The 17,992-nt window shown below is 49.5% G+C and overlaps 1 protein-coding gene across 4 annotated transcripts in view; it reads right to left on the bottom strand.

The window, feature by feature from the left end:
* Positions 1-17,992, bottom strand: part of PDE4B (phosphodiesterase 4B) — a 197,182-nt gene that overhangs the window by 13,456 nt on the left and 165,734 nt on the right. For 2 of the 4 annotated variants that reach the window (XM_059822325.1, XM_059822326.1), the window contains one exon: positions 14,464-14,576. In XM_059822325.1, coding sequence (XP_059678308.1) covers positions 14,464-14,576 — 113 coding nt within the window. Of the gene's footprint in view, positions 1-14,463; positions 14,624-17,992 lie in introns of all 4 variants that reach the window. The other 2 variants (XM_059822328.1, XM_059822327.1) reach the window with 2 other exon arrangements.

Raw genomic sequence — 17,992 nt, 5'->3', positions numbered from 1 at the left:
AAATCAGCGTTCATCAAAGCCAGAGATCCCCCAAAGCCCGGCAGTTGCTAATCCCAGACAAAGCCAAGCTTGGCATAGCATCTTTGCAGAGGGCTGAACGTGGGTGTATTTGCTCGCAGGAGAGAATAATGAAATCAGGGATTGCACGAAGAAACGAGAACTAATCCAAATGTATTCAGCTGGATGGCTGGAAGCACTTATGAATTATGAATCGTCCTCGTTGCTTAGTTGGCTGAAGGGGGTCCCCACTCCACATTAGCCTTGCTCAGCTGAACTGTACGACAAAAAAATGATGCCGGTTTCTGAGGGGTTGCCAGCTTTAGTAACACAGCCATCTTTTTATAAGGAAGATTAAAATGGAGGAAGGTCTGTGCATATTTAAATAAGTCAAAAGTAGGCAGTAGTCTCTTCTCCATTTCTGCTTTTTTTTAATCCTCTTCATCACAGAGACCGAGGATTTTCAAAGCACGTATTCACGTATGGATTTTTAAAAGCGTATTTTTTCACATTTTCAGTGTCATACATTTTTCGCCCTACACAGTAAAGGGCAAAATGTAGCAATGTAGCAAAATACCCCTTAACAAACTGGAAATATTTTTCAGGTAAGAGGTATAAACTAATAATAACCTTAAATCTGTAATGTCAGTCTGCAATCACAATACAAGACTTTAGTAAATTCTTTCTTACAAGAATATATTCACAATCCGAATTTCAAGATTTACTCATTACTTTCATTTTTATTTTAAACTGAAATGCAGTCACTTTATTAGGAAGCTGTAGCTGTCCTTTTAGCATCAAATCAAAAGCAAAGCTCATCATACTGTGCACGCGATACAGATCACAGCAAGGGAGCACCGCGGATGTGCCGCACTCATACTGCTCTAGGACGTCCTTGGTGATTGCTGGCTGTAACACGCTGCACGACAGCGGCCAGGATTCCTAAAATAAAAGTGCAATCTTTGGTCTAAAATTATTTCCTTTCTCCCACTGCCTTGATTAAACGTTATCAGCCTCGCTTGGTGTGACGTCACGAGGCTTCCTCGCGCGCTGTGGGGACGCGCAGGGCGCGGGGGGCAGCCTGTGCTGCATCGCAGCCCCGGCCTCAGCTGCAAGAGCTGACGGGCAGGGAGATGCAGAGCCGGCACACGGCCCATGCAGAGCCCGCAGCTCCCTGCCTGCCCAGGCTGCCGGACCAGCACTGAGCACCACGAAAATCACACCTCGCTGGCCAGGCACGGCTCCAGCCGCTGCTCAGCGCCGTCCAGATGGGACTCCCGCTCAGCCTTTCGGCCACAAAAACCACACAGAGCAAATGAAGTTGTGAACCCACCTTCTTTTGTTTGAATTTATGATCATCAGGGGTGGAAAGCTGATGCCACCTCCCTTTTACCACCTGGCTATCTGTGCAGACCAAAGATGGGGTGCTATCTGCTCGGACTTTGCCACCACCATCTCTGCTGTCCTCTCTTGCAGCAACCTGCCTCGCCCTGCCAGTGTGAATGTCACACAGCGACGCTTCACTTTGTGGGTTACTCAGCCAGTGTAAATACTGTCTCACGGGATACAGGCAGGAGCGGGATGTGAAAGATGCCATCTCATGGGATAGGGGCAGGAGTGGGATGTGAAGGATGCCATCTCACAGGATACAGGCAGGAGCGGGATGTGAAGGATGCCATCTCACGGGATACAGGCAGGAGCGGGATGTGAAGGATGCCGTCTCATGGGATATGGGCAGGAGCGGGACGTGAAGGATGCCGTCTCATGGGATATTGGCAGGGGCGGGATGTGAAAGATGCTGGCTGCCCAGGCGGGCATCCCACAGCGCTGGGTCATGGGCATAGGCTTTGGCTCACAGGGTCTCCACTAAACTTCACGCCAACCAAGAAGGACAAAAGCCTTTTTGAAACTCCTAAGAGAAACCTTAGTGATGGAGAACGAGTGGCAGCAAGAATGAAAACCAAGTAAGAGAAAGCCCGTGGGAGGAGAGGAGAGCTCTGACCCTATCGTTCCTCACAGTGACGTATTTTCGCCGGTCACAAGCACCAGCCACCAACACATGAGCACTCCCACAGACTTACAGAGAAGCACATGCTGAAACTTTTCTCTGGATCAAGACCTTTATCTTTACAAGGAAACCACCATAATCAGATGATCACACAAACAACTTTTAAGCAACATTGAATCAGTCGGATTTTCTATACAATCACCCTTTTCAGACAAATAATCCCAAATGGTGGACAAACAGTTGAAAAAAATGCCTTTACCTCACAACTGGCTTCGTAAAGTACAAAGGGTAGCTGCCGCCTTTTCACAGAGGCACAAAGCAATTAAACGGCCTCCACAAGGTCACCCAAGCCATCTGCAGCAGAGATGAGGACAGATAAAAGACCTTGGGATTCTTATATCTGATCTTTAACCAGAAATCTGTCCCCTTCATCTTAATCCTTAAGCCTTAATCTTGCTCACTTTTCCAGACTTTTAATCAGCAGCCTTTGATAAACACAGACAGCGGTATTACAGCACTGCTGAAAGGACTGTTGGTGCCAAACCCAGCCGAGACACCCACAGTGCTATGAGAATACCCACACGCTTGGCAAAGTTTATTGCAATTTACCATCTGAATGACGCCGGCACCTAAGCAGGATTTACTTAATAACACCATACCCTTTTAAAAACACCACAGTTCAGTACGGACCGAGGCATGCTGATGGTGCGCTCGGTAATCGCAATGTCTTTGCTGCTCGTGGTAGGTATTTGGGATTTTTCCTGAGCTTCCCTTGATGTCAGGATGCTCTGGAGCGACACCGCTTCCTCTGAACTGCTTTGCCATTTGCCGGCGGTGCCCGCGGGGAGAAAGCACGTTGCTGCCTCTCTGCGCAGATCAATGACTGATGTCATGTGCAAACCTCTGTAACGATCCCTTTGTTAAATCGATTTGACAGCAAAGGGTAAAACAAACAGATTGCACGCTAGCAATGAGAAAATACCAACTGCTCTGCCATTAAGCAAACAGAAGCGTTGCTGCGTTAAAGAGGTCGTGCATGAGCGCAGCATGGCCCTCAGCTCGGCAGTTACAATAATGCCTATCAGCGACGTGTGCTGTTATTTTCATAATTAATAATCATCTCGGTGCCTTTTACGAAGGAAGTAAGCACTGATAACCTCGCTGTACAGATGGGAACTGAAGCACACATAAGAATACGCATGCGCACACACGAGGATGCCCACGGGAGGGGATGCCCACCCTGACTCAAGGGGGTTTTCCCTTAAAAAGAAGCAAAATCAGGAAACGGGCTTGGGGCTCCCTTCTCTCTACTCCGAACTCCAGTCACAGGACCATGCAATTAACACATTCAACTGATGAAAAGAGTGCAGATAACGCAAACAAGATGAAGCCCCAACTGAAATTTTCAATAACCGAATACACATGGTGATACAGCTGACCTTCCCAGCAAGTCACAGAGGTCTAAAACCATCTGGAGGGTTGTGTGAGAAAAAGCCATCGCATCGCATGGAGTTTTCCTGTTTTGCATGCTCTGAAGTAACTGCAGCAGTCATCTGAACCAAATTAAGTCTCCCAGAAATTGAATCATTCTTTGATTACCAGCAGTGACCCTTTTTCATGTATTCTCTGGTAGAGGGAATCACAGTTTCTTTCCAGCTCCCCAGTCGTGCGTGCGTGCGGTAATTTCCTTGATTATCGTTGGGAAAGTTCACTCACAGTTCCCCTCTTGGCTGCCCACACTGCACCCTCGCTGCTCACGTTTTCTCTGCACCGGCAGTCACACTATTTGCATCGTGGGGCTGAGCGCTGGCCCCAGCGCGAGGCTCTGCAAGGACACGACCATGGGGACCTCTGCGGGCGCGTGGGAGGGCGGTGGCATCGGCACCGAGTGCGTGGCAGCTCCTTCAACCACTCAGCAGCTGGTCCTTCACCCGGTCCTAACCGAATGCTCTGCAGGCAAAGCTTGCTTGCCTTCGTTTTTGTCGAGGAAGAAAATTTGGCCTAATTTCTGATAGGATTTGCCAGATTCAGGAGCCCAAGCACGCTGGGAGCCACGTTGGCTCCGGGGCCACCATGTGTGACATGGGGTGGAGTCCAGGGCAGCATCCAGCCGCACACGGGAAATCTCCCCGGAGCTTCAGTGTGGAAAATCCCACCTTTCTGGCTCTTTATGGAAGAAAAGACTCTCTTCCTTTCTAGGAAGGTTAGGGAGAGCCACGCAGAGGCACGCACAGTTTTTGGCCTTTCCAGCCCCACGCCAGCTCCAGCGCTAGTCCTGTTGTTATTCCTGTTCCTCTTCCCCTTTGAGTACAGCATCAGAGGTGTTCCTGGTGCTTTACAGGGAGAATAAAGACAGGAGGATGTATCTGCTGCTGATGTAAATCCTTTGAAGTCGATTTATACCAGCTGGGGTTCCCTGAGGCCAAGAGTCCTTATGCAAAGAGGCTGCTTAAAAAATTTTTAGTCATTTGCAGGAGCTGAGGGCAATTTCAAGATAAAAGAGCTGCTAAGATGCTGCGGGGCTCCAGCTCGGAGTACCTAGGGAGAGTGGGGTCCCACCCCGCACTTTGATGGAGGAATCTCGGTGCAAATCTCCAGTGCGTAAAAATGTTTATAAACTCCGTTCCCGGGGACCCACCCTTCTGACGCAAACATTACATCCCTCGCTCTTCCACGGCTCCTAAAAAACCTTAGAACAAAAGGATTTGTGGTAGGAGGGTTACTTTCGCCTTTGATTTCCACGCAAAGGCAGCTGGGCTGAACCCTTCTCAGCTTAATTGCTCAGGTAAATCCCTTCAGTTTCAGAGGTGCAATTAAACATTGGTGTAACTCCATTCATTTCCACGGCTCTTCTGGGAATAATTGGATGCCCAGCACCCGGAGCTGGGAAGAGCTGACACTCACCTGCCCGTGTGACGGAGCAGGAACGAGAGTCCAGACGGAAATTATTTACACGCAGGAGGGAAATTACTCATGCGTGTATACGGCAACCAAGTCAAACAGCAAATGTGTAATGCTTTTGTCTGGACCTCCGGTCGCTCGAAGGGAATGGATGTGACACTCATGCACTACTGCAGATTTTGAAAAAAATGAGATTAATCTCACCGCCTGCGTTTAGGAAGCTAGAAGAAATATTTGTAGATACCTCGCTCTTCCTTCCTGACACAGATACCTTGTTCCTGTAATGCACAGAGACACCTAACCCTTAGGCAGACAGAACTCCAGGAGTTAGGATTTTGCCCGAGCACAGGCAGAGCGAGGCAGGCTCACAGGCTGCGATCCCGGGTCAGCGGCCGGTACCAAACCTGGACACCCCCTGCTCGCTCCTGAGACAAGCAGATCTCTGGCACACGAGCACCTTGTAACTCTCTGAAGGTAATTTTTCCTTACTCCGTTTTTTCCCCAAACTACATTTGGAAAACCTGCCGATTCTGGAGCGCTGGAGCACTTCTTTTGTCGTTTCTTAAAAAGTTTGCAAGTCAAAAGAGTTAAAATTTGTTCATGAATAGGAGCAGTAACCTGATCGTTTATCTGTGCTTTCCTGATGTTACATCACTTACAGAAAGGACTGTGTCCACCAAATTTGCAGCTGTCCTTGTTACTTCATAATTTCTATCGATTTTCCTTTTTAAGCACTCACATGAAGGATGATGGGAAGGTGCATTTAAATGTTTAAAGAAAAAATAAGCCCATTTCACACTAATCAGTACTGAAGGACAAAGTCTGCAGACATATTTCAGTGCCTGAAGAAAAGTGGAATGGTTGCAGTCAACTATCAGTCATTAAAAAAATCAAATGCTTTTGCAACTCTTTCTAGTTCTTGTTTCCTAAAACAATATAGTTTTTAATGCGCTAGAAACTATTTTTAATGAGATACAAAGTACTATTTGGTTTCTGGGTGTTTTTTTTGTTTTCCCTTCAGCTTATTTTTTAAACCAAAAAGTAAACACACAGTTATGAAATCTCCAATTTCACATCAAAGGCGAGTTGATTTATATATATGTTCAAAGGAAGACTTTAAAGGAGTAACATCATGACCAACTTGTTGGCCTTATGTTATGAGAATAATTTAAAAATCCACAATGTAAATGTTGATAAATAAATAGCATGTTGCCATAAATCAGCATGTGGCTGCTTATGAAAGCAATAACATATATCTGATGTAGACAGAACAATATTCAGATTTTACCCGTAAAGTTTAGCATTTCTGAAAGCAGCAGAACCTCCCTTGGGTGGGACGTATTTACGCAACACGGGGCTTAAAAAGTGATGAAGTGGAACCTGAAGCAGGAGTGTTATCACCGGTACATTTCCAGCTCATTTCCAGACAAATGAGACTTGAAATATGCAAATTGCATTAAAATGCCGGAAAGAAAAAACTCCCTGTAGGATCCTGCCCAAGGAAAGCACTGTGAATTAGCACTGCTTAGAAACGATACCGAATTTCCTTATTTAAAAGCAGGCTCGGGGCATGTTACTCACTTGCTGGGAACTGGTAAGGCAGAAGAAAAACCCCTCCACTCAATGCTGGGGAATTGGTAAGGTCATGGAGAAACCACTCCGTTTACTTTCCTGAAAAGGAATGTGTCATGTGTTTGTAAGGTGTGCCCGCCTGAGTTTTTGTTGGCACACGGAGAAAATGCCTGCCGTACCCTGCAGGGCCAAATCTGCTTACCACCTCCTCGGTTGGGGCAGTCCTGCAGCACCTATCGCCGATGAATTCAAGGCTCGGTGTACCCCGTACCGCGGTGTTTTGTACCCACCAGCCCTTGGTTTAGATTTACACTTGTTTGGATTGACATGAAATACCAGGACTGAGGGAGTTCAAGGTTTCACGCTGAGTGGTGTGACAAAGCACATATTGCGTGTCTCCTCGGGTGGAAAAACCGCGGCAGCGAGGTATGGCCTGGTCTGCAGCTTGAACTGAAGCTTTGGGTTCCTTCGGAAGAGGCTCAGGTCGGTTTCTGCTTCATCCAAAACGCTCTTCCTATATTTAAGAATAGGTGTCTTCTGGCCAATTAATACATGCAACTATATCTGGAGTCTACATGTCAGCTTATTCTATTTTGCATGAGTTTCCTCACCAGCAAGCACCAAACTGCACACGGCAAGAGCTCTCAACCAGACAGAAGCTCAGCAGCGATCCCCTGGGAACCGCACTCTCTCTCCATCGTTGAAAGGTGCATTTTATACCGTAAAACAAGTTGCGCTGTAAGGAGGAACGACCACATAAATGGCACGTTACAGGCAAGGGCTAACTCCTAAGATTAGCACACAGCTGAGCGCAGCGTGGTGAGCATTCACACCAGTTTTTCATCCCAGCACCGCTTTTATTCTTCACTCAAATGAGAGGCGAGTCAATAAAACCGGAAACAAGCAAAACCACTTGTTCTGCAAAATCATTTTCGTAGAGTTTTACCAGGTGGAAAAATGTTTGGCGTGTTGACTGCAAAAAGAAAATCAGGAAGAAGAGACGATGAGCACCAGCCCGAGCTGAAGGCTAGGAAGCAACAGCAAAATTAAAACCTACAGCAGCTTGTTTGTTGACATAAAGTTGATTAAAGAAAGACCTGATGCAGCTGACAACATCTGTGGCCTCGAGAGCAGATCGCGCTCTAGAAGGCTGCAGATCTCAGACCAAAATCTTCTGTCAGTCACACCCATGCAAACCACACTGATGAAGCCTCGAGTGCCAAAGGAAGCCAAACGACTACGTAAAGAGAGCCCACAAACCAGAGAGCCTCCCCAGCTGCTCGTCCCTGCCAGGGCAGGCAGGGAGCAGGCAGAGGCATCCCTGCTCCTGCCAAGCTCAGGCGTGAACCGTAAGGAGATGCTGGACATTCAGATGAAATGTGCCTGGATTATATTCTCAACCTTCAGCAAAAAAAAAAAAAAAAAAGAACTGACAGGGAAGCGCATTTGTCATTTAACAAGAGAGCAATACAATTAAACATGGGATTTTGTTAATCGTATGAAGCAGCAATTTAAATTTAATTTAAATTTGAGTCAGGCTCTGCAGTCATCATTTAGGCAAATCCAGCTGGGGTTTTACCTGAGTAGGAGAACAGGCTTTGGAAAATTCAAATAACTTTGTGCCCCGAGATGACTTTTCCAAGATGCCCATGATGAGAAAAACTCTGGCAACATTTAATCAAAAAGTCTGTTTGTTTCAGAAAACACAGGATAAAGAGTAAGTCCTGTGGAAGAAGTCAGTGTAGCTCTACAATACAGCATCGCCCCAAAAAAACCATGGCAGTTGGTCTTGCCAAAATGAAAATAAGCCTAATGCAAGCACCAAAACCATACGGAATATTGTAATTAATGTAAATATATTTAAATGAAAAATCCTTCTCACATAGAGATAGGCAAATGATTTGCAGAATAATTTTTATGTAGCATTTGCCCAGCTGTGCTAAACCAGCAGCAAGGTGAGGCACTTCTCGTTTGTTTGCTTTAAACACAGAGCAAAGGCTTTAATCAGAGGAATCTCTCCCCCTAAGAGCTCTGACGGATGAGCCTTCAAACCAGTACATCTCCACAACATGTTTTGGCTTTGATAACACAACATCTTTCAATTAAGTTTCACTTAGTGCAAATATTTTGATCACCAGCTACCCCTCGGAAAGCAGTTGCTCTGCACCTGGGTAAAAACCAAAGAGTTTGGAGTCAGGCTGTGGAAACTGGCCTGGTCCACAAAATCAGGGTCAGGATCAGGACTGCTCCGAGGATTAAATCCTACTTTGAAATCCTTCACAGCCCGCTCCCATCCTAAGTGATGCTTCTCCTCTGAGATTTCACGCATCTCCAGTATCCTCACTTCACTTCCAGAGAGGACACTGCTCCGAACAGTTAGTCACTCTCTAGTCCTGCCCTCAAATCATGATTCATTTTGAACCTGCCTTTGAGCTATTATTTATTTAAGCCCCACCCTAATGTGTTACAACGTAAAAGTCTGAGAATGCAGAACTTTAAAACCCATCATACCCAAGTACAAGCAGAAATGTTTAAAGGACGGGCTAGAAGGTCCTGGGCACCATCGTGTCCCGGAGGATAGCAGCTCCCGAGAAAGGCTCCTGGGAAGGTGGGTTTGAAGCAAAATTCAAACCCCAAAGTCTTCACCTCTGCGGTGGCTATCTAGATGTGCAGCAGCAGCACGTATGGCACGTGGCCGTGGGATTGTCCTCGTACGGGCTTTTCCCACCCGTTTACTGCAACGGTCCCAGAGGATGAGAAAGCATCCGCCACTCAACACCGCTTTGCTCTAGGAGGGTATCTCCACTGGTGGCACTGGCTCCTGACACCGTACTGGCACTTTACAAGGACAATGGTGCTGCTTTCCAGTATTTCTTTTTTTTTTTTTTTAATATTTGAATCAGTTTAACTAAGATATCTGGAAACTGGCAGCCCAGAGGGCTTGCAAAACCAAACTATTAGATTGTTAAATAAGCCCATGTACGGCCCCACTATTCCACCCCACTCTTATGACGTATTTGATATAATCAGAATGATTTATTTTAGTGGCCAAAGAGCAAGGGAGGAGGAATAGGATGGATACAGAGACAGCTACCCTAAAAGTCCATTTATGATAGTGATGAGAACTGATACGCAGATGACGACTCAGCCCCAGCCCCCCAAGTCTTGAACATCCATGAGGAGCTTTGAGGGGTTTCACAGCCTGGGGCAGAGCCACCATCCAGAGCCGGCTTCCCCTCACCCAGCGGGCTTCACTGGAACCTCATGTTCACCACTCCCAAGTGTCCCTGTTAAAAAACCTGGCTCCCGCATCACGCACAGCTTTGCCTTAAGAAGTACGGTGCCCTGTCCTCTAGAACAAGGACATCTCCAACACAAATACAATGCCATCAGATGAAAGAAAGATGGAGTGAATATCCCCAACCTCAGTTATAAACAGCTCCTACCGCAGTGTTCATCAAGCACGATGATCGTCTAGCGTCCTGCTCTGCAGACAGCAGCTGTACGTCTAAGAAACAGTTAACCACCGTGGAGCACGCACCGTGGGATAGGGCTCTGCAGGGACCAGCTCTGCAGGGACCACTGCGGAGCAATGCCAGGGGCTGCTCCGACCAGCCGGACGCACTCCAGAGTGTTACGGATCCCTGTTTCCATAACACGAGTCCCCGGGCGAGGGGAATACCGGCATGCGGCTGGGGAACCGCGTGCGGAGCTCAGTGATTCATCCCGGCTTGTAAAAACAGGAGACGTGGAAGTCTCTTTGTTTCGCTGGCTGCTGCACAAGCGAACAAGCCTCTCTTTGTGCGGTGCTCGGCTATTTTAAAGCATATTAAACAAAGGAAGTTACAGCAAAAGCAAGCAAAAGACTAAACAGCTCGGCACCACTTAAGGGAAACATCACGTACGACGAGGACAAGGTTCGGGGCTGACGGACTGGCAGAAGACAGGCGAGCGAGCGTGGAGGCTGTGCAGCCCAGCACATACGCTGCTGGCACTTGGCCCTGCGCCGCCCTCGACCTCCACCACGGACCTCAGGAGTTTACATTAGTGTCCAGATGTTTATTTAGCCACTGTCTCCTTAAAGCTAGGTGCGGCCTTGCTTCTCTTTTCTAACCGAAATGCCCTTTGAAATACAAGCAAAATGAAATCAGTTATGTTTATCTTAGCGGCTTCTGGCTCACAAGCAACGAAGATAGGAGCACGGAGCCTCGCCGTGCTGCTGCCCTGAGCCGCTGGCCGAGAACAGCCTTGGGAGGCAAGATTTAAGTCACGTTATTCAGCACTTGGTAGTAACGGAGAGGTCTCTGAGAGTTGAAATAAGAGAGTTGAAGGATCTACTCTGCAGTGTTTGTAGCGGCACAGACAGCCTGGGGAGAGAAGAGGGTTTCAAAAGTTGCAAGAGCACAAGGCAGGCACCTTCATGACAACACCTCTGTCTACTGAAAATCAGAATATCCCCACAGACTGCAAGTTATGTTACCTGTCCGTTTACTTACTCGATGGACTGCAAAAACCTCTGCATAAGACTGGGCTAATTTAAGGAGATGGCAAGGTGCTGCTCAGGTCCGTTCAGATATTGCCATTTTACGTGTGATCTGGGCTGTGTCCTGCACTGACAGGCAGGTATATTTTCTCCATCCCTCATTTCTATGATATTACGGCCCCATAAAAACCTAAAGCTGGCAAGACCAGCATTTCAGCTAGGAAAAATACTTGCCCCTTTTTATGATCCGGGGGAGGCACTGAGTGTGTCCTCCCCCAGATCCCAAATGCTATATTAGGTAATAGAGCAGAGGGGGTCCTACGCTTCTGTCTGCAGGACAAGTGAGGCTGCGGACAGCTGCCTAATGCCAAACGCAACATTACAGGGTGGCCACCAAGAGAGAAAATACCCCCTCTTTATCAGCAGGCCCATGACTCACAAATCCTTCAGAGACACAGCAGTTGCCTGAGCTGGAAGCTGGACAGGGTGATAAATGCAGGAAAAAAGAGAATATATACGTTACAATAACGTAAATATGCATGGTCTGCTTCCACAGGCAGCACTGAGTGCCTACAGAGCTTTACAGGTAATTTCGTTTCAATGCAAAGCTGCAGTGCCATACTCTACTCACAGCAAAAGGTTAATATAATATTAGGAGAATAAATTCCCTTCATGTCAGTTGCATTTTCTGCAACCAGGTAGTTTTTTTTCTCAAATTTAGAAAGTCAAGGGCACCAGTGCATGGTCAGTTGCTCTTTAGCAGAAGCTTGCAGCCGGAGCAGCAAGGGATTTGGGCCGGTTTGCGGCTCAGGTTCTGCTCCGGTAACGCTTCAGGACTCACGGACACCAACAACGGCACACCCAGGGAACAGAGTTCCCCTCTTTGCCAGTTTTATGTCCGATCCCCGCTCTTAGGGTCCCACCATGCAAGCGGCAGTGCTCCCTTGGCTCACAGTGATGTCAATGCAACCAGACTCGTTAGCTGCCAGTAAGATTAGCTGCTCATTTCGTCACTTCTGTAATTAACTCACATCTTAAAAAAGTATACGCACATGTTTTAACTGATGCTTTCCGAAAACCATCAGCTTATAGCCAGGATGCCGTCCTGCATGGCGTTTCCCCCCAGCGATTCCTTTTTGGTGCAGGACTTCTGAGAATCACCCTGCGAACACGTATGCCGAGATCCTCCCTCTCTGCCTGCTGTTGTTGCAACTCTGGATTTTCTAAACTACGTCTGTCAGGAAGGAGACAGGAAATTCGAGTCACACTTGCAACAGCTGTGCCATGCCTACTATCAGTCTCAAATGACGTAGTTTGGCTTGGGTGGCGCGGGGCCAGGAACTCGGCGAGAGCGGAGGTCAGGAAGATAGGTCACTGTTTATACTGCTCTTGCACTTGGGAGCATGCTGAGTCTATTTGCTTTCTTCCTATCTATGCTGCTTCTCTTTCCGTTTTTCTTTAATAACGTGGAGCCCAAGCATCCTGTTTTCAAAACATCTGACTGTTTTGCTATTTACCGGTGAAAAAATTAAATGCCTGTGACCAAAGCGGGCAGCTGAGCGGGATCCTTGGCAAAGGGAAAAGCCTGACGAGTTGCGGCCTCCTCCTGAAGATGCCCCTTTCAGCTTCTTGCACTGCGGGATCGCTCTGCAGATCGTACATCTGCCACCAAAACGTGAAAGCCGCAAACCCCCAAACTAATTTGTGTCAATATGTAAGGAAAGGAAAGCGAGGTGTGAGGCCATTTTATGCTTTTCTTTCACAGATGAAAACGATACTGGAAGTTGACCAAAAAATGCAGACATTTCAGAAACTGGTTATGAAAGAACAAAGTTTCGGGAAGCTTTTGCTAGACCCAGCTGTAAGCCGTTTGGACAGAGAGGGATCACAACTTTTAATTACTACAATAAGCAATTTAGTTAGTCTTTCACCTTCACAAGTCCAGATTGGGCACTCAGCAAAAAGAAAAAAAAAAAAATCTCAAAATGAAGGGCATCAGCGTCCACATCGGAGGCGCAGGCTTCTCTGCAGCCTAAGCCTCTCTCAACTTTCACCCTGGCTTCCCTCAACACAAACTAAAAAAAAAAAAAAAAAAAAAATATTCCTTTCTTGAAAGCTCGGTCTATAAAATTTTATTGCTTCCTTTGCCCCTGCACGTCGTGGTAATCACTAACAGAGGAGGAAGCTGAAATAAGACGGGATTTCTTTGCTCAACTTTTCCCATAAAATCAGTTTATGGTTCAGCGTTTCTGATTTCATTAATTTCCAATTAGGAAAGAAAAAATAATAGTAATGACACCGGGTTCGTGCAGTACAAGTCGGAACTGGCTTTAACCATGGCAACTGGTCGAAGGCAGGGATGCAGCAGGCATCACCCCAGAGACAGAGCGAGCCCATTTCTGGGGCTGCCTGCCCTGCTCCCTCGGACGCCGCACGGCTGTAACCACGCCGGGAAAGCGTGGGTGCAGAGAGCGCTTGGAAACCCCCCCAAGGCACGGGGACGGGGAGCAGCCAGCCTGTCCCGCAGGCGCGAAGGCTCCGCCGGCAGCCAAGCGCTGCCCCGGGGCAGCGGCGGGGGTGAGAGCGGGGCGGCGGCCCCGGCCCCGGCCCCGGCCCCGGGGGAGGGAGCGGCTCCCGTCCGGCGGCACCCGCGCCGCCCAGCCGGGCCCGACCGGGGGAGAGGCTGGGGCGAAACCCGCCCGGTGCTTCGGCTCGGCAGGACGGGGCTGGGGGGGCGGGGTGGGTGGGTGGCAACATCAACTTCCAGAAGTTGCACAAAGGCGTTCGGACCTCGCAGTTCGCTTGCTTTCCCCTCTGCTGCTTCTCAGCGTGCTGCCGGGACCCTGCTCTCCCTCCCGCTTCTCCCACTTTTAGCACAGCGTGCTTTATTTTAGCACCTCACTCCTCGCCGAAACACTCAGATCGAAACGCTCAGGGCGCATGAAACGCCGGCAGAGCAGAAAGGTCCGGGCGGCGGGCGAGCAGCCCCCCCGAGCTCATTGCCCCCGCACGATCGCTGACTCCGCACCCTCGCCGTGCGCTGGCAAGCGGTGCCGAGCCAGCCCACCACATTACAAACGCAATTAAACGCTTACCGAAAGACAAAACAGCAATACAATAACGTACCACAATGTTTAGAGTTTGCCATTATTACGGACAGACAACAAGGAAGATAACAAATTATCACTTCAAAAGTCAGTTAAATGCGGGCGTTTTCACAGTGTTCTGGTAATATCGGTTCCGAAGGGACCGGCGCTAATTGAAACCTCTCTAACTTCTCAGAAATGAGCCCGGCGGTAAGGATCGCTCTCCCCACGCCGTCCCCCCGTGCCACCGCCACTCTTGTCCGGCCGTGCCTGTGCGGGGGAAACCCGCACCCCCTTCCCCGGGAGGAACTCGGAGTTGCCCTCCCGCACAGACGCGCAGACGGGCCGGGCATCACGCTGCCGTGCCCCGCGCCGCTCCGCATCCCTGCCCCGCATCTCCCCGCCGCTCGGCTCACCTTGTTGGATGCCATCTCGCTGACGGAGCGGTAGGTCTGGATGGTCTCCAGCTGATCCAGGCACCAGTCGAGCTCCTCCAGCGTCTCCATGGCCAGCTTCTGGTAGGGCTCCTCTGCGAAGAGGCAGACGGACATGTAGTCGGGCTGGCGCGGCGGCAGTCTCTCCATGGCGGGGCCGCCCGAGCCGCCGCCAGCGCCGCCGGAGGTGCCGCACCGCTCCCTCATCATGCGGCCACCGCTGCGCTCCCCTCGCCGCCGGCGAGCAAATCCCCGCCCGCCGCTGGCACCCGGCACGGCCCCGGCCCCGGCCGCCCGCCCCGGCCCGCCCCGGCCCGCCCCCGCCCCGCAGCCCGCCCTGCCCCCGCGGGACGCGGAACCGGGCGCCCCCCGGGCAGGGCACGGCCGGGCTGCGGCTCCGGGAGAGCCGCCCCCCCCCCCCCCCGGCTGCTGCGGGGGCCCGGGCCGCCCCCGCCGCCCGCGCCCGGGATGCTGGTACTGCGCCAGCCCCGCTCCCCGCCCGGCCGGGCCCCCGCGCCCTGCCACAGCCTGCTCCCCGGGCCTGCTCCCCAGCCCTGGCTGGTCCTGCTCCCCACCAGCCCTGCTCCCCAACCCTGCCTGGTCCTGCTCCCCACCAGCCCCTCCACCCTGCTCCCGCCTGTTCCTGCTCCCTGCCAATCCCTACTCCCACCTGTGCTAGTCCTCAGTCCCACCGGCCCTGCTCCCCAGCCCCACCTGGTCCCACTCCTTAACCCCATCAATCCCTGCTCCTTGCCAGCCCCTGCTCCCCAGCCCAGCCATCCCTGCTCCCCACCGGCCCTGGCTCCCCAACCCCATCGGCCCTTACTCCCCACCAGCCTTGACCATCAACTACACCAGCCCTGCACCCCGCTGGTCCTGCTCCCCAGTGCCACCCAGTGCACCCGCCAGCAGGCCCTGCACCCGAGCCTTGCCAGCCCTACTCCCCAGCCCCGCCAGCCCCTGCTCCCCGCTCCCACCGAGCTCTGCTCCTTGACCCTGCCAGCAGGACAACGTGCTCCTGAGCGGCTCTCGACGTAGAAGTTGAGGTTTACATAAGCGGATACAGTGAATCATAAAATCTCCACATGAATGTAACTGCTTCTCATAATACCAGTGACATATGCTTACCCCATAAATCTGTCAAAGCTAATGGATTCAGCATTTCTAGTGGCACTGGCTGAGCAGGTAACAGTGACATCAGTGGTCAGGATTGCTATGATATACACTCAGCAAAGTTATCTGCTGTATAGCACATACTCTGTATACACATATGCCCCATACATGTGGATGCCACTGCCCTCCCTATCAAAGGCTCGCTGGGACTGCACGGGGTGCGCTCCCCGCAGGGCTGCCACCCTCTGCGGCCCCCCGTGTCCTGGGGGGAAGGCGCTGCGCCTCGTGCCAGTATCTGCCTTCATAAGGACAGATTCTCTTCATCAGTCACCATAAAGCCATGATCTTGATTAGTAAGTATTGTATAGAGACCGTACGTTCAGTGTTTGAAGTTACATGGCAGAAAATACACGCTGCCCAACAGTCATTCAGCGATGAACTCGCAGGGAGCACTTGGCACAGACGCTTTTTAAAGATTCAGTAAATCTGAATCTTTGTGGCATTGAAAGTTAATGTTTTTTTCTGTGCTCACAGAGCTCCAAACATGGCAAGTAACCTCGTTATTGCATACTTCTGCGACACATATGTCAAAAAGCAGGTGGAAATAGCCAAAACACACAGAACTGGGGCGTATTTTCCTTTCTAACATGCATATTCTCTATCAACTACTTTATCATGTGAATTAGTTGACCTGGAAGGGATCAAATTCCTTGTAATAGAAAATGTTTCCATTGATAAAAGTCACACAGGCTAAATCATGATTTTAGGAATAGGAAAAAAGTCATCCTCTCAGACAAACTAAACATATGTTTAAATAATGAACCCTGCTGTGTTACTGTAACGTGTTCCCCTGCTCTAAGACTCTCCAGGCGCCAGCTAGGCGTGCATTCCCCTAGCAGGAGCAGGAATAGGCTCACTGTGGCACCAGACCCGAATTTAAGCCGTTTGGGGCTTTCCAGCCTTGCCCAGGGTCAGGGTTGCAGGATCTGCTGCCCCTACCACTTCCCTTCAAGTCCTCACCTCCGAAAGAACCGTCAGGGCAAGGCAAGACCGAGAACAGAAGTCTGCACTTGATACGGAAGGACTTCTTTTCCCCAGAGCTGAGGAAGGGTCCAGGCTATTGCCTTGCTTTGCAATCTGAGTTTAGTGTAATAAAAGAAAAAGAAAAAAACAAGGAAAGATACTAGATACTAAGGAGAACAATGTGAATTAGGAAACTTCAGGGCTTAGGTATAGAGCTAATATATCTAATATATCTATCTATATATCTCTCTATATAGATATAGAGGGTTTGGTACTAGGCTACCGCCAGCTCTAAATTCTTTAAAATTTTATTTTTAGTTTTCAGACGATGAGATAAAATTTCAATGGATGTTTTATACATTCTAAATGTTTTTCAGAATTTTTAGCAGAGGGTATCTGGACAGTTGTGCAAAGCGACCCTTCCCTCCCACTGGCGTCTGGCAGCGTGAGCTGCCTTTCAGTGAGGCTACCCCAAGGAAGCCTGTGAACAACCGGAATCCCTTCAGGCTGCAGCCTGGCCTACTCACGTCAAAATAGGAGCGTTATCGCTTACTTAGGCCTTTTCAACAAAAACTTTTAGAGGACAATAGACTAACGATTTAAATGCAGATGTTTTGAAAACTGCCACTTACAGTATCTCTAGTCATTTCAATGGCAAAGATACAGTAAAGTGATAAATATCATTTTAAGGAAAAAAAAAAGGGTGAGTTCTGCTACAGTTCAAAAGCTCTTTAGTGCCCCGTCTAGAAGAAGCCTATTTCCATATAAAGCACTGTTAACAGTTTCTTTCAGAACTTGCTTTTTCTGGCACTACACCAGCCTGCACATTTCCACTGGCCTGCCCACAGCCCCACCTGGCTCTTCAGACCCAGGGAAAGATGCATCACCTGCATCCTTGGGCAGCTCTCTTAAGTCCTTTGGTTTTGACTAATCCAAATTTTCTTTTTCACTCATTTTCTTAAGGAAACGAATCTTGTGAAATGAAGCTCTGATGGTGTGCCTCCTTCCAGGTGTCTGCACGCCTTTCAGCTTCTCCACCCTCCCTGCCCTCCTTCCTCAGTCATTTCTGAACCTGCTGCTGCGTTTTAGCTCAGTTTGCTTGGCCAGTAAGTTCGTCAAAGATACCACAGTCCCACGAGTTTCAAGAAATTAGACAGTTGAGTAGAAGAAAAGACACTACCGTCCCCAACAGAAGGAAGACAGCCCAAGCTCAACTCTTCTTAGAAGCTCAGTAACTGTCTCCTAAGCCACTTTCTAAGTGACCCAAGTCTGAGACCAATCAACCTGGAAACCCCAGTTCGTACCAAACCAGCCCTCCTTGGGCGCGTGCAGCTCTGCTAACTCCCTGTTTGTTAAACTTGTTGTGACTAGTTAC

This window comes from Gavia stellata, chromosome 10 (assembly GCF_030936135.1).
Source record: "Gavia stellata isolate bGavSte3 chromosome 10, bGavSte3.hap2, whole genome shotgun sequence".
Lineage (NCBI taxonomy): Eukaryota > Metazoa > Chordata > Aves > Gaviiformes > Gaviidae > Gavia > Gavia stellata.
The sequence above is the reverse complement of the archived record's forward strand: the minus strand, read 5'-3'. Positions and strand labels throughout refer to the sequence as shown.